Here is a 24,348-nt window from a genome sequence, read left to right on the forward strand (position 1 = left end):
CTGCCCCCTGCTGGACACACAAGGTACTCGTCACTGATCGTCTTTATATACAGTCATTGCTTCACAGCTTCACTTCCTATATCAAATTGATTTTTCTAAAAAAAAACACTTTCACTGAGTCAAAGATCATACATTTATATTTTATTTGATTTCATATAAACACTGTAAAGGACATTTTGTGTTTTTTTTTCAACTTGGTTCCTTTAGTTCGAGCTTCTCGGTTCAGTTCTGACGTTCTCGGTTCTGAATGAGTTCTTCGGGTTCTCTTGATGTTCAGTCTCAGTTCCTGTTTGTTTCCTGTGATTCTGCTGGTTCTTTAACTCTCGATCCTTAACGGCCTCAGGTCTTTGGATTCTGCTGCTGGTGTTTGTGTCTTGTTTCCATGAGTTTGGTTCTGAGGTCTCCTGGGTTCCATCAGGAGCGTAGAGGTTCTGTGTGGCATCAGTCCCTCTGGTTTTGTGTGTTGTCCAGGTGGAGGTTGTGTAGCTGTATGCTGACGCCCTCCTCTGGCTTCTGCTGGTTCTGATTCTGCTCCTGAAGAGAAAAATATGTTTTTAAAAGGTGTTGAAGTCACAAATTCCCTGACATCATCAGTGCAAGATGGCAGCGTTCATATCTGAGATATTTTGGCTTCATTTCAGAGTAGTGGTAGGAAGTGGAGACGAGTCGTCCATCTTTATTTACTGTCTACGTTAGAAACCAACGGAGCTGAGAGTCACGGTCAGATGAGGAAATTCAGAAAGTTAGAGACATTTAGTTTAGTTTGTGATCAGTTCACATTAAGTCAGATATTAAACTTTTCTGAGGACAGTAACTGTTTGACGAGTTGTCAGGTCACTAAAAGGATCTCAGTGTGTGTTGGTCTGGTACCTGGTCGTGCTGCAGCCTGGAGCTGTACTGGGCCAGAGTGTAGTACAGGAACTGGTACTGCTCTGTGGTTTGGATCATCCCCCCCCTGCAGGTCAGACATGTTAGCTAACAGGTCGAACCATGACGACAGAGAACCAGAGATTTTTTTCTTTTACCAACCTGTCGAGTCGAAGCTGACAAACTGTCTCCAGGACGTCAACCTGGCCAGTTTCTCTGAGCTGCTGACAACTGATGCTGCTCGCTATGAAACAACCCGTCCTGCCGATACCTGCACTGAGAGGAGGAGAGGAAGAGGAAGAGGAGGAAGAGGAGGAAGAGGAAGAGAGGTTTGGTTTCCAAAAGTTGCTTTTTTGACCCATTTCAAGGAAAAATCCAGATCATCTCTACAGGACAAAAACTAAATCGAGTTAATGGATGACTGTAAACCCTCGTCCGACAGCCCACAGGAACAACACAGCAGGAGATTCTCCGCTCTGAGGCGTTCAACAAGGGTTCATGTGGAGCAGCAGACAGAGGCAGGAAGTAACGTATTCATTCTGCTGCAGAGATCATGTGTGTTTTCTCTGAATGTACAACACGGGAACCAACCTGCAGTGGACGATGATTGGTCCAGGGCCGGGGACGGAGTCTGTGATTGGTTGGGAGTCGGACGGTAGGAGGGACCTGCTGTACGACTCCACCTCCTCCACCAGCCCCAGCACAGGAGTGGTGCATTGTGGGATGTGGTGGTCAGGCCAAGAGGTGAACCAGTAGTGTCTGACAGGACGACACTCCGAACATACCTGTCCACACAATACACACACACACACACACACACACACACACACACACACACACACACACACACACACACACACACACACACACACACACACACACACGTCAGGGGACTTTTAATCCAGTTTGAAGTCACATTTTTAGACTTTTTAGATCTTGGTGGTTTTACACTCTATACTGTATATTTGAAGCAGATGAAGGATTTTAGTCGTCGGACGTCTGGATCTGAAGTTTTCAGAGAAACGAGCTGAGCAAACGTCAGCGGCAGCTCGACTCACAGCCAATCAGAGACGAGTCAGAGAAACACTGAACTCAGCTCCTGATAAAAACCTCCTGAACCATCGACACTGAAGGAATCCTAACCAGGAGAAGACTACAACTCCCATCATCCCACGCTGCTTCACCACATCAACAGACTGTCTGTAGTTGTAGTTTTCATTGAGACGCCCTCTTGTGGTGGTAAATTACATTTCGTGGATGTGGACTTGAAGCTCTGGGGCTCGAGATTCTTCCTTGTACTTATTTCTGTGACTGAAAGTGAAACAGATGATTTATGGTGTTTGTCGTGTACCTGGATCTCCATGTCGGTGATCGTGAACCCATCCTTCTCTTGGCTGTCTCTCACTCTGAGGATGAATCTACCGAATTGACTCGTCTTCCCATCCTCTTCGTCCTCTTCCCTCTGCTCCTCCTCATCTTCATCCTCCCTCTTCACACTCGTCCTCGTCGTGTCCCTCGGCTGAGGCCAGTACAGCTCACATTTCTGGCTCAAATGCACAGACGCATGTTTAAGGACAAAACCACTGATGGACCAAAGTTTTCCTTTCTTTGTAATAATCTGTCGGCAGGAGGACAGAGCAGTTCCATCTCCTCACCTCGTTGTTCTCCTTGAGTCTGGTAATCATGACGATGATGCTGCTCCTCTCCTGCCACACCATGTCCCAGAAGTCCCCCACAGTGTGCACCATCGGCCCCTGGGTGGCGATGTAGGTCCTCGGGGCTCCGTTGTAACCCTGCAGCACGGACACAGAGGTGAGTTACCGCGGCGACATCGACGACCTCAACATATGGAAACTGTAAAACTGAGGTTTTAGTTTTAAAAATTGTGAAATGGATCAAGAAACAATTTTATCGAATTAATAAAACAATTATTGACTGAAACACAGACCTCCATCGTGTTCCATCTGCGTCTGAAACCGTACGGCTTCTTTGAGCCCATGTGACAGGAAGTCAACAATTCAGACTCATTGACAACAATTAATCTACATGAATGTTTTTATACTTGTTAACAAATGTCATGTTTGTAGCTTTTTAATTGTGTGAAACAAACTGTGTTTGTCATTACCCTGCAACAAAAACACACACAGCTGAGGCTGCAGAGTGCGAGGGGTGCGTGGGCTGGTGGAGCGGGGGTGAGTTCAGGATGTGTCACTTCCTCCCTTACTTCCTGTGGTTTTCCTGGTTGTCAGATTCCTACGCTGACAAAACCGATGGCTCATGACTCAGTTTCTGTCTGTTTCGCTGTCCAACCCACACAAACACACACACACACACAAACACACACACACGCACACACACACCAAAACAGGAAGACTGACGCCCACGCTGAGTGACAGTTTCAAACTGCTTGTTTTCTTTTTCCCCGTCACTTCCACAAATATTGTGAGAACCTTAAAATGTGTCTCCAAATCCAAACTGTCGGAATGTGGCTGCAGATCTGCAGGATTCTTTTTCTCCTTCTCAGGGGATCCCACAGGGTTCTGTACTCGATCCCCTTATCTTCTCTATCACCTCCAGTGGTCTGGTGGTTTTTCTTATCGCTGCTACACAGATGACTGCGAGCTCCATGGGTCCTTCCTGTCAGAAGACCTCAGTATCTGAGGGCTCAGTTTTATCCATCTCAGTTGGTGTTCTAAAGCAGTGGCTACAAAATGATAATATAAATTTCCTCCAACATGTCCGCAGCATGGAGGTGTTTGTTTTATCACCTATACCAGCTGTCAGTGTTTAGAAATCTGCAGGGCAGCTTGACTCAATATGAAATATCGTTAGACTCTGACCCTGATGTAGTTGGCGTTGATGTAGCGGTCTGGTCCCGCCTCGTCCTCTGAGCTCCTCAGAATCACCCGACTCTCAGGATCTAAAGAGTCAACAACAAACGACAGTGATAAACGAGTGAAAACTTATTTGACTGTGTCTCTACTGAGGACGGGAGGACGGGAGGGACACTGACTGGGGAGGATGGTCTTATATCTGTCTTTCATCGTGTGTCCTGGAACGTCGAGCTCTGCAGTGCTCACAAAGTTCGGAGGGATCTTCTGTGGAGGAGACAGGGACGAGCTGGACGTTAAAACAAACACACCTCGTCTCATGCTCGGCTCAGATGCAGAAGTTAACGTGAACTTTTGAAACTGTAGAAACTCAGTGGGTTTGACACGATCGTTACCTGGTACTCGACGTTCAGTGCGTTTGTGTCGGCGGCCGCTTGCTGCAGGAGGGCGTGTGTGAGTGGTCGGGAGGAGGTGTGAAGCAGCTGAAGCCACACCTCCTTTGGGGTGGAGACAGAGCACACAGGCTCCTCCCCCAGCGTGCTTACATTTAGTAGCAGCGACAGATTGGAGCCCCGCCTACAAAACACAAAGACAAATTCAGATTATAAAAGGTTTTAAAAAGAGGAAATTTATAGAAATTATGACATTTAGTAAATTCGATAAGTAACAATTTTGTAATTAGTACATTTGAAGATGGCGACATGTTTGGAAAGTGTCGGGACAAACGTCTTTGGGAAGATGAAAAGATTTAAAATGTTACGATATTTTAAATAATTTTACGTGTGTGTATGTGTGGTTGACACCCACCTCTCTTGCAGGCGGACCGAGGCTTTGCGTGGGGGGGTGGTCATTGGCGGGGGGGTGGTCGGGTCCCCGGGGGGAGGGGAGGCTGAGCGAACTGCCGACATACTCACACGTGTTTGTGTGTATTGGTCTCAGGTGTTGGTCACATCACCGAGCTGTCGAAGTCAGACACAGAATTTTTTTTTAAACTTTTCAGTCAATAACAGGAAACGTACATTTTACACATTGACAGAAAGAAACTGCTGCTGCCACAAAAACAGAAACTTAACAGAGAAACTAAAAGAGACGGAGGAAACTCTGAAGAGCAGCGATCACGACTCAGTGACGCTGCTAAGATTCAACATTTGTTGCTTTAAAAACTCTGAAGGAAAAGAGAAAAACTCTCACATCATCACGTCACAACATCAAAGGTATCAACAGTGTCTGTGATCTAACAACAGGATGTTGGGTCATTAACAAACTTCTGTACAAATTAAAACGTTACGTTCAGGCTCCTCGTGTTTCTTCAGTCAGCTCCTCAATCAACATGTGTGTGAAGTAACGAGAAAAGGAATGATGAGATGACGAGTGTGTGTGTGTGTGTGTGTGTGTGTGTGTGTGTGTGTGTGTGTGTGTGTGTGTGTGTGTGTGTGCTACTCAGTGCGTTTCCGCATCAGTTTGGATCTGAAACATTTCAGTGTCTCTATCGGAAGAGAGTTTCCTCATATCAGTAAGTCCCACGCACACACACACACACACACGATTGTGTCTCCATGACTTCAGAGGACATTACATAAATTTCCTGTAGATTTAAACGTTAACCAAAGTTATGACTTACCTAATCTTAACCTAAACCTACACACACACACACACGTGATGTTTGTGTTTGCAAACACTTGAATAAATCCGGAAACCCAATGAGACGAAGCCTCGGTCTGTTCTGTCTTCTTGTGAAACATCAACGGCTCTGATGACACAACGATCCTTCGTATACATTCAGACAGTGAATCAGCAGCTCTTCAGATATTAACGACCCCCCCCCCCCCCATGATCTTTCCACATGGCGTCACCCTCAGGACAAACTTTACATTTTTAGCACCACAAACCAGATCAAATAGATAAATAGATAAATTGTGATCGGTTTAGTTTAGTCCAATTTAAGGTTTTCACACCGATCATCACGAAGCATAACATAACAAAAACATATGTTCATTTGCACGATATCATATATATGTTTTTTAACATGATATCAATAACAACATTGTGACCCCCCCCCCCCCCCCCGAGTGCAATGTTATGAACACTAATTTAATGAACATTACAGCCTCTAGGGGAGCTGTAGAGGTTTATTTCCATTTAGTAACAGCTACTAAATAAATGTAAAATAATTATTTTAGTAATGATAAATATGTTAATATTTGTGTCTCCACGCTGCCAACAGCCAGTGGCAGGATCCTTTGTTTTCCCCGTACGCCCGACCTGTTCTTGTGAACACAATATCTCAGGAATGCATTGAGGGAATTTCTTCAGATTTAGTACAAATACTCACTTGGACTCAAAAAAGAACCGATTAGAACTCAGTGGTCTTAGGTCAAAGGTCAAAAGGTCACTGTGATCTCATTTGAGCCTGGGGAAAAAGCAAATAACCACAGGGCGGTAGTTCTAGTTAACAACATGATTTAGGTCAGATTAGACAAATAAGATCAGTTACAGAAGTTGTTTTTTTAAGAATAAAGTTACAACTACATGTTTGTCAGGAAGTGTTGATAAATGTTCTGATCGTTCTTACCAGGTGTTGTTGTTCTGCTGCTTCTCCATGTCAGCAACACTGCTCAGGCATCTAACTAACTCATTAACCAACCAACCAGCCGACTACCTGAGCAGGTAACTAACTAACTAACTAACTAACTAACTAACCGACCAAATAAGAAACTCAAAGAGGGAGTGTATCTCTGTGTATTTCTCACCCTCTTCAAATGAAATAAATGACAAATCAGGGGCAAGAAGAAACAAGTGAACAGAGAGAGAGAGAGAGAGAGAGAGAGAGAGAGAGAGAGAAAGTAAAAGTGAAGGATAGAACAACAGTACACGAGGTGAAGAGAGAGAGAGAAGCAGCAGGAATAGACATGTTCTGTTTTTCTAGCCGTCTTTTCCCTGATTCGAAGATTTCGGTTAGAGGGAAAGAAAACAGAGAAAATGAGTCAGATAGCAAATGAAAAGATGGAGGGATGATAAAAGAAAGGAAGAGATGCTCCAGGCGTTGATTATTAACACACCGACAGCAGCTGCTCATGAATCATTCATGTCAGATCGTACAGCCGCAGCACAGAAACATAGAAAACACACCTTCGTCCAACGTAAACACAGACGTGATCACGATCATCTCAAGGAAACATCTACGTTAAACCTTCACGATGTTTCTTCACAACGGAAAAATTCTGTGCTTTCGAACTTTGACCCGAACTTTTGACTTTGTTTCACAAAACTGTTAAAACCGACCCGGAGGTGCTGAGGTTAGATATTTGATAGAGTTAGCTTAGCATCAGTCGCTAAGAACAAGGTCTGTAAGTGTTTTGATGTAGACACCTGTGACAGTGGCTGTATATAAAGACAATCAGTGTCTGTATATAAAGACAATCAGTGGCTGTATATAAAGACAATCAGTGTCTGTATATAAAGACAATCAGTGTCTGTATATATAGATGATTATTGACTTTAAAAAAAGATGATCAGTGACTGTATATAATGTTATTTATTTCATATATTTCTCAAGTATTTCTCCTGGAAATTTAAGTTTTTTTTAGAGTGTAGGTGACAAGTAGTAAATTGACACCTGATAGTAAAGTACTTTAATCAATAGTGTAAGAATAACTCAGATCTGTAATTTATCACATATTCTGATATTGTACATATATTTTATACATGTTTTACTTTTATTTTAGTTTCCTATCTTTCTCCTTGTACTAACAGTACTTTTCTACTTAATATGTTTGTTAGGCCCTAAATCAAAAGTCAGAAACCTACTTGGTAATAAATATGTTTGGATTTTACTTGGTAAAAACAGAAACAACAAAGTATGAAAATATTATTTTATTATATAATCTATTACAAGTTCAAATCTAGTATCAAAAATCTTGAAACAAGTATTAACGGGAAAACAAAACAAATTACTGAAAATTCCAAACTGGCATCTTCATTCAACTTTGTTATTTTCACTTTAAAATATGTAGAAGTATTTTTGATATTTGTGAAATAGTTTAATCTTACATTATATCATATTATTTTATATTATCACATGTTTGAATTCCGTAACTGTCGGCATCAAAGTGAAACACTTAAGTACAATTACAAGTAGTTTCAAACTGTCCTGAATAAATCTGATATTATAAAATACTTAAATAATAATGAAAAACACACATTAAGAGATTGTAAACATTAAATTCTAAATATTTAAACTATGGTCACTCTCACTCTGTGTGTGTGTGTGTGTGTGTGTGTGTGTGTGTGTGTGTGTGTGTGTGTGTGTGTGTTAGTTCACCTGTTCATTCACAGAATCCTTCAGGTCACCAAGTTCTCATCACCTCCTCTTCCTCACTCCCTCGTCTTCTCCTCTGTCCTCGTCTTTGTCTCCTTCTCTCTCATCTGTTGCTGTTGTTCTCTGTCGTTCTGTCTTTACTTTCTACCTTCTCTGCCACTTCCTTTTCTGCACCCGCCCACTCTCTCATTATCACACACGCACACACACACACACACACACACACACACACACACACACACACACACACACACACACACACACACACACACACTTTCTATTCCCCTCATCCAAGGTTATGGGTCCCCTCTAGACTGCATGCCACGGGCTTGACTATTGTGTATTTGTGTGCATGTGTGTGTGTGTGTGTGTGTGTGTGTGTGTGTGTGTGTGTGTGTGCGTGATGCCATCAGCACTGTTTCTCAGTGGGGTCGTATAAACTGATTCTACATGTCTTCTTCTCTCCGGCTGTCAGATGAACAGCAGCAGGATACGATCCCATCGAGACGCAGTCGGCGTGGCGAACCTGCGAGCGCTATTAGCAGTCACCATAGAAATAGAATTAACAGGAGAGACACCGTGGTTCGCCACAGATCTGCTGCTCTGAGTCAGACGAGAATCACACCGCAGGGGTCACGATGATTGTTCAGAGCCATCACGTAGTTTAATTTGTGTGCTGCCAAAAAAACTGATTACAAAACTGCTGCTGGTGTTCGGGCCTGTTGTTCCGCCATGTTGCTGTTGTCTTATTGTGTTCGTCTGATGCTGAACACATTGGTCATGTTCACACGAGGTTGAACTCAAGTTATTCACTGTAGCATCCAACGACTGTTTATAAAAACAGACGTAGACTCTTGTGTCTGGAAAGTGAACTCAAAGCAGAAGTGGCTAAAACCTTCATTCTGTGTAGTGACCAGCAGGGGGCGACTCCTCTGGTAGTTTCTATAGAGTCTACAGAAAGTGACTCTACTTCTCACTTTATAACGTCAGTAAACATTCAGGAGTTTCTGTCTCAGTCTCTAGTTTCAAGTCTTCTTCAAACAGCTGATGTTCGTTTAGTAGATTATGATCATTTAGAGTCAAACAGACCATGAAGCACCGGATGTATGGGGGGGGGGGGATACCACAGAGTGATTGACAGATAGTACCATCCAATGGGTGCAGGGGGCAGTTGAGGGCGGGTGTGTAGTGTCCTCAAGCTCTCAGTCAGGCTCCACCCCCTGCTCCTCCAAATATGGTTACGTCTGGTTGCAAAAAACAAGATGGCGCTGAACAACATGTCAAACTCGAGGCCTTAAAACGTCACAAATCAACAAGTGCGTCTCAACTCAGCGGAGGACCAGGTCTACGCAGCCGACGTAGACCTGGTCAGGTTGAACCAAAATGAGAGGGTCCGGTCTTCCTCTTGCATCATCAGGTTGTCCCCCTGTTACAGCCGTCGCCTAGCAACAAAGCTACAGGCGAAAACGTTCTTCGTTTTTTAACACGTGAACCGTTAACTGTGCGGTTGAGTATTTACATTTGTATATGTCGGGGCGGGAGGGAGTTTCTTCATTTTAATAACTCATTTTAATATCGTGTTTCTGTAACTTCTTTATATTTCGTACATTTTATTGCTCTTCATCGTTTGCCTGTTGTGATTCTTTGAGCGTTGTGCGATTAGAGCGGCTGAACGTCTTCAATGGTTTTTAACTTAGATGTCTACAAACCAAATTTCCCTCCTGAACGATGAAGGCAGAATGACTGAGTGAATGAGACCTGAGTGTCGGAGCCAACTCCAGCAGATGCAGTGTTGTTGACTTCAGTGTCCCCCTGTGAAGCTTTCTCATTAGTTTCTATGGTAATTCAGCAGCGGGACGGAAAAACGAGTCACTGCTGAAACACAAACTGAACATTCACAACTGTCGACCGTGCAATAAAAGGGACACGCAGCGAGAATGGAGAGACGAACGTGGGGGCGCCGAAAAGAGGAAGAGGGGTTTGAGGGTCAGGAACAGAATGAGATCAGGGGAAGAGCGGGGGGGGGGGGGAAAACAAGATGCGATTGTAAATAGAAAGGTGACGCCTGAAAGAACCCGCACCAGAGTCCATTCATCTTTTAAACAATTTAACAACAAGATGATCAGTGAATGATTATTTTACTGTTTTATTTAACAGGAACATTTAAATAAAAATGTTTGTGTCATATTTCACATATTCATGTTCCACACTGTTTATTAACATCTTGTATTTTTAGTATCTTTTAAATACATTCTAATCTAATTTTAGATTTCATTTTCTTTGGGCCCTTGACTTTATTGAAAATGTTGTTCTGGAAAATTCAGTGACGCATGAAGCAAAGACAACAAAGAAACACCAGGGGGCGCTCCCACTCTGATGTTCACTCCACTACTATTTCGTCGTTAGTGACTGTTACCATGGAAACACAGTGTATGAATAGTGGAGTGAAATTTTAATTAAAAAAAAACAGAAAACAATATGACATATTTTAATGCAGTTCACAGTTTTGTCCACTGGGGGTTGATCCTCTTTATGTACAGTCACTGATTATCTCGCTTATGGTTTTTATATATCAATTTATTCAACTTATACGTCCATACTGTTTTTCACAAATCAGAAAAAGCGAAAACACACAGTATATATTGTATTTCTTTAGTTATTCAATGTTAAGAATCTATGACACATATTGGTCATATATATGTAAATAATATGCTATGAATGTTTGATTATACATTTATTCAAACACATTTTTGTTCTTTGTTTTATTATATATGTGACATTTATGCACAAAATGGTAATTTTTTTATCATAAATATACATGTGTCGTTGTACATTGTCACTGGGTGCTAGATGGAATAAAAGGTGATGCAGCAGCACCCTCTAGTGTCCTCTGAGTAGACTACATGTGACCTTACAGAAGAGAGTCTGAAGGTCACGGTCTCTGGTCACGTTAGTGTTTGTATGTTGTCTCACCTTCTGGTCTCCTTGATGCATCACGTCTACATTAAAACCTTCTGCATGAGACATCAGCTGCTGCCTGAGTTTCTCCTTTCACCGGCTTCCACAAAACTTCCATAACAGGAAACAAAAATCCCAAATCAGCGAGTGCGATCGCAGGTTTCCAGGTGGCGTGTCAAGATAATACGTGGGAATGTTGTTCATGTTTGATGGACAGCTAGCTGGAAGCTGCCGTGTCTAATCTCTAAAGAGGCAACAAGACTTTCCTGTTGAGCAGTTACTCTCTATCTCTAATCTCATATCAGTTTTGCATTTTCACTGAAGTGAACATGTGAACTAAGGGTCGTGTCTTCGTCAAGATGTTTTTAACTCACGTATCTTCACATGAAGTCGAAGATGTAGATGTAGATGTGAAGATGTATATCTCTTCTGCCCTACATACTGTACAGCCGACATGTAGCTGCTCAATGTTTATCTCAGCTGTCTGTTGTGGAGATCGTCCTCATCGGTGTCTTCACAGTGCTCCGACATGTCAGGGACACGTATTTCAGATGAAGTTTGGATGAAGTGTGGTTGATGTTTGGAGGTAGTTCTGTTGTAGTTCTGTTGTAGTTCCGTTGTAGTTCCGTTGTAGTTCTGTTGTAGTTCCGTTGTAGTTCTGGTGTAGTTCTGTTGTAGTTTGTTGAACCTTAATGTGCTGTGTATCAGTTCATTTTTCAGTTACTCAAAGACACAAGATCAGATCAACTTCATGTGAATATGTCGTTAGTAAATGGTTTTATTGTTTGAGTTTTGTATAAATTAACCTTCATACAAGTATTTGTGACTCAAGCACTGGTTTGTTTCAACTTAAATAAAAATGATTCATTGGATTAACTTCACCTACGTCTCTCTGTTAAATCATGAATTGGAATTAATTAATTCTAATAAACAAAATTAAACTACAACTTAATCAGGTCCCAAAGAATAAAAGAGTCACACGAGAGCTCCCTCTGCTGGTGAATACGTTGCCACTGCAGAGAAATGAACACCCTGAGAACAAACTCAAACCACATTCTTTCATTATGTGACTACAAACCACATTCTTTCAAAAGCAAAGACGGATGTGAAAACCAACTGTTACAACAATGTACAAATAAATACAATCAGCAGAAAGATGTCACTGCAAAAACACACGGACATAAAAAAACAACTGTGACGAAAACAAGCTGCTTCAAGGTTTTTCAGCTCAAAGTAAAAAAAAAATAGAAAGGTTGACGTAATAAAAAAATTCTCTACAAAAATAAAAACACTTTTAAGGGAATCACGTTGTATTCACATTCCTATCTAGTAAATATCGATTAATACAAATAGATTTAAAAAAAATATTATTTAACTTCATTTTTGCTGTAAAGAATCAGCATCTTTATCGTAGAAAACCAGAAAGAGAGTTCTTAAGAGAACATTAAAGTAGTAATTTAAATATGTTTTAACTTTTTTGTTCTTGATTATCGATATTCTGTTAAAAACTTTGGATGAAATCTGGTATTTAACCTCCGTTGTGTGAATCATCAGAGGACCCAGGGCGGTTCCCTGAGGAACCCCTTCACTGAAGTTCCATTAAACACTTTCTGTGGATACTGGAGAGGTATTTAAACGTTGTTTTATAGTCATTCATTATTTCTTAAGTTCTCTGTGTGAATTGTTGGGAAAGATCACAAAAGGCCCAGTTGATAAATGAATTGATAATCGATGTATGATTTAAACGTTTAAGAAGAATTTGGAATGTGATGAATCATCCAAATCCATTGGTGTGATTATCACAATTTATAAGAATTCTGACACTAAAGTGTAAAATGAAATAATTATGCTTAAATCATTATTTACAAACAGTGAGTTTCAAAAGGAACAGACCAATGTTCCATTAAAAAAAAAAAAACACGACATATAAATTCATAACAAAACATTCACCTAAAAACATCCCTGCTTCATAACATGGTCGCACATGTTAGTTGTTTCACTGAATGATGGTTTTTCTTCTGTCGTGAATATGAATCATTTGACAGTTTTTATATTTGAAACCAGAAGAATAAAAACCATCAGAGAACATTCACCTGCTGCCGAAAAATACTACGTGAGCCCGTCTGCTGCCCGGCGGCTACACTCCGCTCTTCTCCTTTATCCAGCCGCGGTATTTGGTGATCCGGGTGTAGACGCCAGGTTTGTTCCTGCGAGCGCAGCCGTTGCCCCAGCTCACCAGTCCGGCCAGGAAGACCCGCCCACTGGGGCCCCTGACGGACAGCGGCCCCCCGGAGTCGCCCTGAGAGGTCGGAGAGGAACGTTTCAGGAAGTGATGTCAGGAGGAGACCCTCGACCCAAACACATTCATCTAACTCAAATCAACAAATCTGTCTTTCTGTCTGTGGAAGATCTCAAGAGCCATTCGTCTCATCAGCTTCACTCTTGGCATGTGTAATGTTTAGGGCCCGAAGAAGTGCAGTGTCAAATTTGGCGTGATTTAGGGGGGGCGTAGGTGAGGCTTAGCCCCGCCTCCCGGCACTGCGTTCTCAAGGCTTATTTTCAAATCTCCAGTTTTGATGGTGTATTATGGGATCATGTGATTGGTTCGTACCTGGCAGGCGTCCACGCCTCCTTTGAGGACCCCGGCACACAGCATCATGTCCGTGACCTCGTCGTTCATCAGATTCTTGCACACGGTGCCGTTAATCATCCGAACCTCCGCCTTCTGCAGGATCATCGCAACCGAGCCTGAAGGACAAGACGAGCAGAGACACGTTTTCAGCTCAAGGTTTAAATATCTGCTGCTCCTGCATTAAATAAAAGAATAACGCTAACGTTTGTGTGACGGTCACCGAACACCAGAATCTGTTTAAAATCTAAACCTCACGTCATCACGGGTCAACACTCACCTGCTGCCGTGAGATTTCATGTAATACACGACTTTTACCACTAGATGTCAGAGCTCAAACACGTTGGACTTTAGATTGAAGCAGACACACATTTCAACTGTGATATAAATATGTAGGAAAAGACTCAACTACTAGAAATATTTTTAATTACTTTTATCTGTGTACATACAATTTTAACCCGTGAGCAGAACAGGTGGAGAATAGTCAATTACATATCACCATGTTTTTAGTGTTTAAACATAGATAAATATATATATAAAAATAATCATTATTTATTTGAGTAAATTGAACAGATCCCAGAAGAGCTGGAATATTAAGTAGATTAAATATAGATTATTCTTCCTGCAGGAATCAGACCAGAGATTTAAATCTGAGAAGTGAGTGAAATATTAAATAAATTGTCTCACAACAGTTTTAATTAAAGATGTATAATTGTTTTTTATAGTTTTATTAATAATTCTCTTTCTGTGGCTTCTGTCACTTTGCCACCATCACTGTGGCGTTTATCACCTGTCAATCAACCAAGAGTGGGTGGTGTTCAGAATTCATATTTTTAAAGTTTCCTGCTGAATATTATTGTTTTTAATAACTTCTGAGTCTTTTTAACTGATCTCAGTTCAGCTTCACTCTTCACCTGGAGCTGGTTGTGACAGTTGAAGCTGACTCTCAGTCAGTTCTTCTCACAGGAGATGGAACCCACTCAGCAGAGTCACAGAGAACAGACGTTCAGGGAGAGAAGGAGGAAACTTTCTCATGTTCACACTCACACATCAGACTCTCTGTAACCAAGCTGCTGGTTTTAAGTTTTATTGTGTTGAGGCTGTTGGTTGTGACGCTGCTTACCTCCCTCTCTGGTGGCGCCCCAGCCGGTGATCCACGCCATTTGGCCTCCTGGGAAGTCGTGGGTGGGGGAGGGGAGGCAGATGGGCCAGATGTTCTGGTTGAGGGTGACGTTCTTGTCCAGCTCCATCAGGGCGATGTCGTTGTTGTAGGTCATGGGGTTATAGTCCTGGTGGGCGATGATCTGCTTTATGTTCCTCCTCACTGTCCACTCATTGGTCTGACTCTGCACGTGCAGACCCAACATGGCCTCCCATTGGTCAGGCTGAGAGTACCTGCATCAACACACACACCTGAGGTCAGAGCTGAAGATGTGCGACTACATGATGTTTGAAGGTCAAAAACCAGCTCTGACACTTCATGGACGAGGCTCCTACTTGTTTGCTCCGGCGTCCTGGACGCAGTGAGCGGCGGTCAGCAGCCAGCGGTGATTCAACACGGAGGCTCCGCACACGTGACCCGTGCCCCTGATGTGGAGGCTGACCTGCCACGGCCACTCCCCCTCCCGCGACATCTGACCACCTACGATGCGCGAGCTTCTGTACGGCCTCGTCCCGCACTCTGAGAAACACAGAAACGAGACAAACACGGGGACGTTACCGGTGACATCACGCTGAGATCAGCTGTTATCTTTCTGTGTTCGAGACGTACGACAGTTGTCCTCGTCCGAGCCGTCCTCACAGTCCTGCTCTTCGTCACACTCCGGGTTAAGTTTGCTGATGCAGCGTCCGTTCCTGCAGCGGAAGGTGAACTCTGAACACTGCTGCAGTACCAGAGCTAAACAACAGGAGGTGCACATCATCAGTACTGACACTGAAATGAGCGTTGAGCTGAACATGTGAAATGTCGCCCAACTCTTGTTTTTCATTGTGTCTGTGTGAGTGGAGCTGTTTGAGGAATCAGGCGTTTCTTTACATTTTTCACATCTGGACTCGTCCGATCCATCGGAACAATCGTCTTCTCCGTTGCACTTTAACTTCTCAGGGATGCAGTTTCCGTTTCTGCAGGAAAACTCTCCTGGTTTACACTTTTCTACAAAGACGCAGAAACATCACAGCAGTGAGATCGTCAGTGAGGAAACTGACTATAACCTGGAATACATGTTTAATAAGTTCAGTTTCTGGAAGTTGGATTTATTCGGCCGTCACTTGAACCCACCACAGTTTTCTTCATCCGTCCGGTCTCCACAGTCGTCAGAGCCGTCACATTCCCAAAACCTGGGTTTACAGCGTCCATTGTTACACTTCATCTGAGACGGATCGCACGCTGAGCACAGACACACACAGACGACAACATTGTGTTAGCAACAGAGCTCCTACAGCAGCAGGAGATACAACCAGATCTAATATAATAAACTCTTTTCATATGAAACAACACATTCCAGCACACGTCTGATGGTTCAGGGCTCAGACTCACTGCAGTTGTCCTCGTCGCTGCCGTCTCCACAGTCGTTCCAGCCGTCGCAATGCAGAGTCTTGTTGATGCACAGGTTGTTGGTGCACTGGAATCTCCCCGGACAAGCTGCTCAACAATCAGACAGTGAAAGAAGTGATTGACTCTAAAACAGGAGGTCAAGTTGAGAGATGAAATCTGAAACTAAAAGAAGAGAATCTTACGATTGTTCGGGACGAAAGCTTCATACTCGGCAGTGAAACCCTGATCAACGTAGGACGAGTCGGAGTTGAACTTGATGGTCATCGTGTTGCTTTGGCTGGTGATGACTGTGTTTTTTAACTTCCTGCCACACAGCCTGCAACACAAAGAGACAAGGGATGCGTTCAGGTACGTGGTCGTGTGGACAGGACAACATGTGGGTGAAACAGTGATGTACACAAGTGAGCAGGTCTCCAGTCTCAGGTCATTCAAGGACAAAAGGTCATCACTTTCTGAACCATCACATTTCACAAAAAAGTCACAAGTTTAATGTCTTCAGTCTTCGGCCGGAGGTTGACTTGTTGGTCTTCACCTTGTTGGTCTTAAACTTGTCCTGGCGAATCTAAATCACCATCTGTGCCAGAGTCCCATGATCTGCACGTCACAGCTGATACAGTCAAAGTTGCATCAAAGTCTCTAAATCTCAGTATTCAAGTCGTTTCTCAAGTCACAGAAAAACCATCTGAAACACATGTAAGCCCCCAGGTCCAGACCTGAACATGAGAGATTGTGGGACGATGACCAGGGAGGAAAGAGAAGCAGAAGGAAGAAGTCGTACAACAAACCAAGAGGGAGGGAAGCTGCTGACCTTTGATTGTCGACTTTAACATAATCATCAGGACACTGGTCGCTTTGATTTCCCAGGAGGAACTTGCTGAACTGAACCTTCACAAACTTTTCCACCGGGACCTGAAGAAGAGACAGTGACAGACGGGGTCAACAAAACCATATGTCAGCACAACAGGGCTGCAGCAACGAATCCACTGAACGATTATAATCAATTATAACAGTTTGCAACTAATTCAGTAATCGATGAGTCGGGTCCTGAGGTGGGGGCAGTAAACCAGCCAATCCTGTGCCTCGTTTAGATCATGTGACGACTCGCTCTCGACACAGTGTGGAAACACTTCACATCAAAGCCTTCAGAGGCGTCAAACTGTGTAAAGGTGACTTCACGTGGAGCAGCAGCACAACATCACTGTGGTATGAACCTGAAGAGAAACCATGACGCAGCTCTGCTTCCTCTTCGTCCTCCTCTTCCTCCTCAGTTCACTGGAGGGTCGTAAACAACCTGAAGGATCAAACCTTGATAATGTGCGGCTGCGTCACGTGAAAATCAGCTTTACACAAGTTTGCTTTGAGGTTTAAACGTAGAATGTTCACACTTTTAAAGACGGTCACTTCCCCGACTCAACGAGAGAGAGAGAGAGATTTAAGATACCTTAAATTAAGTTTGAACTTCTGAGAATGATGTTGTAGATCTAATGAACTTGAATTATCAATAGTCAGAAGTAAATTGGAGATATGTGAATATCTTAATTAGCTTCTGACTGAGTGGCAGCTGCTTGTTCAAGGAAAACTGCTACAAGACGGAAAATAAGAGCGAAAAATACGCAAAAAAACATCTTCACGTCTCGTTTTCACATCACCCAAGGAAATAGTGATTAAATATAACAATGTAGGAGACAGAGAGAGAAGGCCTCAGATCCTGTTCTGTCCACCGGTACTTGAGAAATATAAAAAAGGTATAAAAAGTAATCTCCTTATCAAATCCCTGCTCTCCAGTGCATTCAAAAACATTTACATGCGTCTAAGACATTTCTTGCTCTGTTGTTGGCGCAACAATCTCAGAACAGATAATCATCAGCGTACTGAATATTGCCCCCCCCCCCCAGAGGACACAAGCACAACTTACCTCGATGTTCCAGACACACAAGGTTTTTGGAGGATAGTTTGAGGGGAAGAAAGGTGAAGAGATGGAGCCTTTGTCTGCGCTCAGTGTTCCTCCACATTCTGCACACAGAGACAAACAGTTCACACATTTCTAACTGCTTATTAATAACACAGAGGTCAGGGGTCAGAGATGACACTGAAATAATGTGATGGGTAACTTCAGACAAAAGATGGACTCGTTATTTAACTTACTTTCTAATTTCCAAGAGTCTTAAATCCAAGAATATTCAGTTTAACATCGTGTGAGGCAGATCATCGTTTTTATTCCCTGATTAATTAATTCATTATAATCACGAGATCATGTGATGGTTTCATTTTTTAAGTGGAATCACATCAACTCACCAACTAAATGTTTTATTTCACAGGAATTTGTAAATGTGTATAAATAATCTGTGGAGCAACTATCAGTTCCGTAAAAATAAGTATTTTATATGATATCAATAATTTGACAATTTGAGAAAAGTTGCATCCTTGTTTGTCCTCCATGTTTAAGACTCGTTGTTCTACTCAACATGTCTGATCAGTGTTTTTACAGTTTGGTGTCTCCGGTCGTACTTTGTGCCGTCAGAGGAATCTGGGAGTAGTTTGCTCTGAAGCCGGGGAAGTTCTTCTCCTCATTGGTGACCAGCGTCAGCAACATGACGTTTCCAGAGGACACGAAGGAGAGAGAGCCGTGAGGGTAACCACACTGTCTGGAGAGAGGACACACAGAGACACCGTCAGTCCCTGTGTCCACTGAGAGACGGGACGTCCTCAGACATGAGAGAGACACAGTTATTTCTGGATTCATCAAACTATCAATCACAAGGCAGGAGATGAGATTGGCTTGTTCCAGACACATCTGATGATAACATGATGAACCCCACGAGTCACAAAGACAACATTTTGTACAAGTGCGAGTTTAAGTTGAATTTAAACTCTCTGTAAACATCTGAGAGCGTCACGTTGTGTCTCCCTCTCTAAACCAGCTGGTTTCAGATAGTTTCAGATTGGACGACGTTCAGCAGCATCTCACTCTGTCAGCGAGCGATGTTCTATCGCCGCCAGCGAGTCGTAGATCTTGATGAAGTCCTGCTGACAGTCGTCATCCAGGATCAGAGTGTGGAAGTCCAGCCGGACCCGGTGGCCGGGGTCGGCCCGGAGCCGCCACTGCAGGTAGACGTTGGGCGGGTAGGAGGCGTCTGGAAACCCTGGAGACCGGAGGACTCCCGCCTTGCTGACGTGGATGTTGAAGGACTTCCTCTCTGAGAATAAAAGAACAAAGTCCAGATATAAAACACGATGAATCAAAAAACATATTTCACAGGCGGAGAAACATTAAGACAGAGATTTCTGAAAAGCTTTTGATTCATAATTCATAATTTGATGAAGTATTCATGAATATGAAACCCTTCAATAAAACTTAAAAGCTAAAGCTTGAAAAGAGAAAAATACATTTTTAACTAACAAGGATTTTAACTTCTCACCAAATAACGACGTCCTCGACATTCGTGGATCGATGGCTGTGAGAAGAACAGAAAACAATCTATTAGTAAATTTAACATTTTCTGAGGAACATTTTTTCAGTTTGATTATTTAAAGAACAAATCAAACTAAGAATAAATACCTGAAGAAACAGATTCAAGAAAGAATCTTTTGGTCAAACAGCCGATAACAATTCATAAAAAATCATGTTGCGTTACACATGAGACTGTTTTTGTCTTTGTTGAAGTTTGTCGTTACATCGTAAGTACTGATGAATAAATAAAACAACGATCCTCTACAAACATCGGGTTGTGTGTCGGATGTGAACTTTGACCTCGTGAGATGACGCTGCTGACGCTCAGAGCGTCGACGGGTTTCAGCAGAATCCGTCCCTGTCGGCCCTGCTGACTTCCTGCCGCTGGCTCCAGGGACTGGATGGCTTCGTCCAGCGTCCCCTGCTGGGGGACGGGGATGTCGAACTCGGACTCGTAATACGCCACCAGGCTGTCGCTGCCACTGTCGCCCTCACTGCCAAGCAGAGTTCAGGAGTCATTAATGTGAAGTGTTCAAATGTTCTATGAATTCAAACCTGTGACTCGTACCTGAAGGCCTGGACCGAGGAACCTTGGAAGTATTTGGTCAGAACAGAGTTTCTAGAATAAATCAGCTTCAGCTGAAACAGACAAAGGTCACGTGACGTCGTCAGGTCAAAACAGAGAAACAGAGGAAGCAGAAGTGACATCATTTACTGGTATGGAGAACTCCCATGATGCTCTGGGGCTGTGTGAGGTCTCACCTGTTGGCTGACCAGAGTGGCCAGGCTAGAAAACTGTGGACTGTCGGGATCTTCGTACTCGGGCAGGAAGCTCTGGTCCCGGATTCCCATGGAGCCGATGTAGACTCGCTTCACTCTGACGTCACTTCGTACTGACGCAGAGAGACGACGCAGGTTAGAGTCCGACCATCTGTCCCATATTTGTCAGCCATATATTTCACCATTAAAAGGTGGTCTACTTCATTCACAGTTATGAATTAACAACGCAAAAATTCTAAATAATGCAAACCTTTCAAAATAAAGTGTTTCACAAAGAAGGAGAAGTAAAAAAATAATCTATATAAATTTAAAAACTGTGTCTCTGTGTGAACTGTTGATTTCTCTCTGCTAAATTATAAATTGTGCAACATGTTCTACCATCTCCAGTCAAAGTAAAACCTGTCAAACTGTCAAACTGTCAAAAAGTACAGATAACGCGAGTTGAAATCCGCTCACAGTGGAAGTGCCACACCAACAATCCGGTCAGCAGAGACACGGCGGCGGCTGACAGCACGAGGCCGAGTCCGATCCACAGCTTCTTCCTGGGTTTCTTCTCCAGATGCTTGTTGTCTGCGGCCGGCAGGAACTGGTGGGTCGTGTCCCAGTCAATGTCCTGCTGACAAAGACGGGGGGGGGGGGGGGGGGGGGGGTCAGATAAAGTCTCTGGTTTCTACTGTGAAAACATCGCTGCTGTTGTTGGACGCTACAACAAACTGTTGAGAGAACGGATTTAAGACGTTTTCTGGTGGTTTACACTGAGAAACAGGGATATTAATAAAACCAGGGTTCTCTCTCTATCTTATAGGTTTTTATTATATACTTGTACTACTAAGTGCAGTTAGAACTTAATTACTGTGTGTTTTGTGTGTTAACTATTCTGTTTGTGTATAATTGGGGTGAACTGACTCTTCACGCTGCTCGTCAGACGACAACATGCTGCTTTAAGAAAACTCACGATGCCGACGATGAAAAAATCTGAGAACCTGTTTGACTCGGTGAGGCAGGGTGTGTGTCTGTGTGTGTGTGTGTGGTGTGTGCGTGCGTGTGTTAGGAATGTTTTCACGGCTGATACCTGTCATGTCCTGCCTCCTCCTAGAGAATCAGATTTACAAAGAACATCCACACCCTGTGACACTGACGTTACTGATCTGAAGCCGAGGTGTGAACCAACAGATTTTTCCATTAATCAATTAGTCGATTGTGAGAAATATTGATGGTGAATTGATCATTTTCAATCAAAAAATGCAAAGAACATTTGTTGATTCTTCTTGAATTTTAGAATCTGTTGCTTTTGACTGTGACATAAAATATTAAAAGCATCTCAGCTCTGATGCTAAACTCTTTTCTGTATTTGTGTTGTTCTGTGAATCAGACGGACGAGCGGCGGTGATGTGGATGATTTTCACTTTGATACAAGTACAAGTGAAAAGAAAGATGGATGACACGTTTCCCCCCCATTGTGCACATGAAGCTGAAACATCTCAGGATGAACGCTGCCCTCTTGCACGACGACGTCCTTGGAGTCAGGTGCCTCAGTACTGACCAATCGTGAGTCAGTCTCGGCTGTCGATCATGAAGCCTCAGTCCCATGATTCGGTTTCACTTACGGGAACTGTCATGTCGTCCATGTTTATTCACAGTCTGTGGTTTGAAACCTCGATCCCAGTTAGTTAGTTATCGTGGTGAGAATAGGACTGAAGTTTCCCGCCCTCAGCGTGACAGCAGAGGAACATAGCCGCCATGTCAATATTGACTTTCTTATAAAATCTACAGCGACTGTTAAAACCTTCTGCAGTGTGATGTGAACTAATTGTGAATTCAACCTGCAACAAGCTTTGTGAAGTTACTGAAGTCTGCTGCTCGTCAGCCGGGATCGAACGTCACCAATACATCCAACTACAACACAAGCTTTCTTAATTTGCAGGGGCCTCTCTTCTGAGGAGCAGGTGGGTGCACAGATAGACTGGAAAAATTATTTCCAGTAATAATATATGTTATATATGTATATATATATATATACACATATATAACATATATATTATTTCCAGTCTAAGGTGTGCACTCACCTGCTCCTCAGAAGAGAAACTGTGGAACACAACAGTGAAAACTAGTTTGATAAAAAGTCTCGTTGTTGTTCTCCACATGTTGATCGTGTTTATCTTTGATTGACAGATAAAGTCTCAGTTTAGTTTCTGTGATACTGAGAAAGCGGTGACGTCACCGTGAGACTCACCCGAGTCGGACTGAACTTCTGTCCCGAGTCCAGGAAATCCATGACGTCAAAGATCCGCAGGTTCCGCTCGTTCTACCTTTGTTTTTTTACCGGTGATCCGCAATAGATGGAGACGACAGGTGAGACAGGTGAGAAGACAGGTGAGAAGACAGGTGAGAAGACAGGTGAGCAGAGACAGGTGAGAAGACAGGTGAGAAGACAGGTGAGAAGACAGGTGAGACAGGTGAGCAGAGACAGGTGAGACAGGTGAGAAGACAGGTGAGAAGACAGGTGAGCAGAGACAGGTGAGAAGACAGGTGAGACAGGAGAGAAGACAGGTGAGCAGAGACAGGTGAGAAGACAGGTGAGCAGAGACAGGTGAGACAGGTGAGCTGAGACAGGTGAGACAGGTGAGCAGAGACAGGTGAGAAGACAGGTGAGAAGACAGGTGAGACAGGTGAGCAGAGACAGGTGAGACAGGTGTCCACCTCAAAGTGAAAGAAAACGTCCGGTGTGAAGTCTGATCCTCGAGCCGAGCTTCGGGTTTGATCTCCGGGTATCGGTACCGGCGCCGGGTCGGTGGAACAGCGGGTTGAACAGCGGGTTGAACAGCGGGTTCGAACAGCGGAGGAACCGGAGGGAGCGACGCACCTGCAGACAAGAACCCGGAAACAGGCTCCGAGACTCTGACGGGAGGTGATTGGTCCCCGCGGGTAGACACCTGAGCCCTGACTTCCCATGATTCATTGCGCGACCGAAACCCTCGCTACTATTCTCATGAATAAGTGAGAAACAGAAAACCGCAGAAAATGACGTCATACGAATCATGTTGGGAAACAAATGTAAAGAATATTTATGATTTTTGCTAAATTAATTAATTAATTTTTCTAAAGTCCGAATTATGAGACTTAAATTATTTAATGGAAACAAATACAATGAAATGAATTAAAATCTGACTTGAATCTGGATTTAATGTGATAACAATATAATATTACACAATATTTTAATCCTGATTTTACTCTCTGTCTTTTGAAATCTCTATTTCCCTTTTATACCAATTTAAAACATTTAAAAAACAAAAGAACTGAAACATTACAAATAATGGGAGAGAAAAATATTATATATTTGAAAACTGAATTAAAAGTCAGAATTATGAGATGAGAGACTGTCAATAAAGAAAAGAAAAGGAATTCTCAATTTCACCAAAATTGTCAATGATCTTTGACTTCATCTTCTTCTAGATGATTGATTATATTTTAACACAAAACATTATAATAATTTCACTGAAAAATCCATAGATTTTCTTTCTTGCCGACTTTAATTCAGGCGATGTTCTGTATGTGATGATCATTGAAGCTGCATCAATTTATAGTCAAATATTTGTTTCAAAGAAGAAAAACTCGCCACACGACTTCTGGTTTCTGTTTCTTTATTAGTGGAATGGAATATACACCTCTGTGCTTTAATGCTGTTTTCTCCTTCACTCATTCACCTCCACTCACTCTCTCTGAGACAGAACATCACCCTCCATCTCTCCACCGGACCAAACGCCGTCACTGCGGCTGAAGTGCTGCTTCTCGCCTCTCGGCCTGTTTACAAGAACAACACCAGTTTGCTTCGTCACGTTTGTCGTCTTCATCTGAAAAGGGGCGGGAATCAAACCTGTGACCTTGACACTGCAGGTCACCTCCTCTGCTGACGTGTAACCAGCACTTCAGACGAACGGACGCACGCCCAGTGAAACGTTT

The 24,348-nt window shown here is 43.0% G+C and overlaps 2 protein-coding genes and 1 long non-coding RNA gene across 9 annotated transcripts; 1 reads left to right on the forward strand and 2 right to left on the reverse strand.

Annotated features, from left to right (window-relative positions):
* Positions 1-126: 126 nt before the first annotated feature.
* LOC117764645 (tyrosine-protein phosphatase non-receptor type 7-like) lies at positions 127-20,603 on the reverse strand. Of its 5 annotated transcripts, none has more exons than XM_034590590.1 (12): positions 20,589-20,603; positions 7,502-7,504; positions 4,506-4,657; positions 4,094-4,274; positions 3,881-3,965; positions 3,708-3,787; positions 2,523-2,660; positions 2,219-2,410; positions 1,459-1,652; positions 1,030-1,143; positions 871-955; positions 127-534 (listed from the first exon to the last, which is right to left on the reverse strand). In XM_034590590.1, the coding sequence occupies exons 3-12, from the start codon at positions 4,604-4,606 to the stop codon at positions 442-444; spliced, it is 1,263 nt and encodes a 420-aa protein (XP_034446481.1). In that variant the 5' UTR covers positions 4,607-4,657; positions 7,502-7,504; positions 20,589-20,603; the 3' UTR covers positions 127-441. The 5 variants fall into 5 exon arrangements, 4 of the variants coding, with proteins under 4 accessions (XP_034446481.1, XP_034446479.1, XP_034446480.1 ...); XM_034590588.1 differs by lacking the exons at positions 7,502-7,504; positions 20,589-20,603 and adding exons at positions 6,031-6,108; positions 8,020-8,171; XR_004614417.1 differs by lacking the exons at positions 7,502-7,504; positions 20,589-20,603 and adding exons at positions 6,031-6,108; positions 8,020-8,176 and having other exon boundaries at positions 478-534; positions 1,030-1,138.
* On the reverse strand, positions 12,372-23,283 carry LOC117764643 (suppressor of tumorigenicity 14 protein homolog). Of its 2 annotated transcripts, none has more exons than XM_034590586.1 (19): positions 22,622-23,283; positions 20,845-21,001; positions 20,371-20,501; positions 20,177-20,247; positions 19,909-20,102; positions 19,577-19,612; positions 19,126-19,354; positions 18,666-18,802; positions 18,073-18,170; positions 16,966-17,066; positions 16,340-16,473; positions 16,140-16,244; positions 15,882-15,989; positions 15,639-15,755; positions 15,375-15,500; positions 15,101-15,284; positions 14,727-14,998; positions 13,586-13,722; positions 12,372-13,273 (listed from the first exon to the last, which is right to left on the reverse strand). In XM_034590586.1, exons 1-19 carry the CDS (start codon positions 22,661-22,663, stop codon positions 13,112-13,114), a joined length of 2,541 nt encoding a protein of 846 aa, XP_034446477.1. In that variant the 5' UTR covers positions 22,664-23,283; the 3' UTR covers positions 12,372-13,111. The 2 variants fall into 2 exon arrangements, with proteins under 2 accessions (XP_034446477.1, XP_034446476.1); XM_034590585.1 differs by having other exon boundaries at positions 20,845-21,004.
* On the forward strand, positions 22,781-23,541 carry LOC117764648. 2 transcript variants are annotated; one of them, XR_004614418.1, is made up of 2 exons: positions 22,781-22,811; positions 23,072-23,541. It is a non-coding gene; the product is annotated as an uncharacterized LOC117764648 (long non-coding RNA). The 2 variants fall into 2 exon arrangements; XR_004614419.1 differs by lacking the exon at positions 22,781-22,811 and adding an exon at positions 22,845-22,891.
* Positions 23,542-24,348: the final 807 nt, after the last annotated feature.

This window comes from Hippoglossus hippoglossus, chromosome 7 (genome assembly GCF_009819705.1).
Source record: "Hippoglossus hippoglossus isolate fHipHip1 chromosome 7, fHipHip1.pri, whole genome shotgun sequence".
Classification (NCBI taxonomy): domain Eukaryota; kingdom Metazoa; phylum Chordata; class Actinopteri; order Pleuronectiformes; family Pleuronectidae; genus Hippoglossus; species Hippoglossus hippoglossus.

Coding starts and splice junctions, on each gene's coding strand:
- LOC117764645 (XM_034590590.1), bottom strand. CDS start 4,606: ATGTCGGCAGTTCGCTCAGCCTCCCCTCCCCCCGGGGACCCGACCACC. Junction 3,788..3,880: donor ATATAAGACCATCCTCCCCA/GTCAGTGTCCCT, acceptor TTGACTCTTTAG/ATCCTGAGAGTCGGGTGATT. Junction 2,661..3,707: donor TCAACGCCAACTACATCAGG/GTCAGAGTCTAA, acceptor TCCGTGCTGCAG/GGTTACAACGGAGCCCCGAG.
- LOC117764643 (XM_034590585.1), bottom strand. CDS start 22,663: ATGGATTTCCTGGACTCGGGACAGAAGTTCAGTCCGACTCGG. Junction 15,285..15,374: donor CTCGGACGAGGACAACTGTC/GTACGTCTCGAA, acceptor TGTGTTTCTCAG/AGTGCGGGACGAGGCCGTAC. Junction 13,723..14,726: donor GGGCGCCACCAGAGAGGGAG/GTAAGCAGCGTC, acceptor CTTGTCCTTCAG/GCTCGGTTGCGATGATCCTG.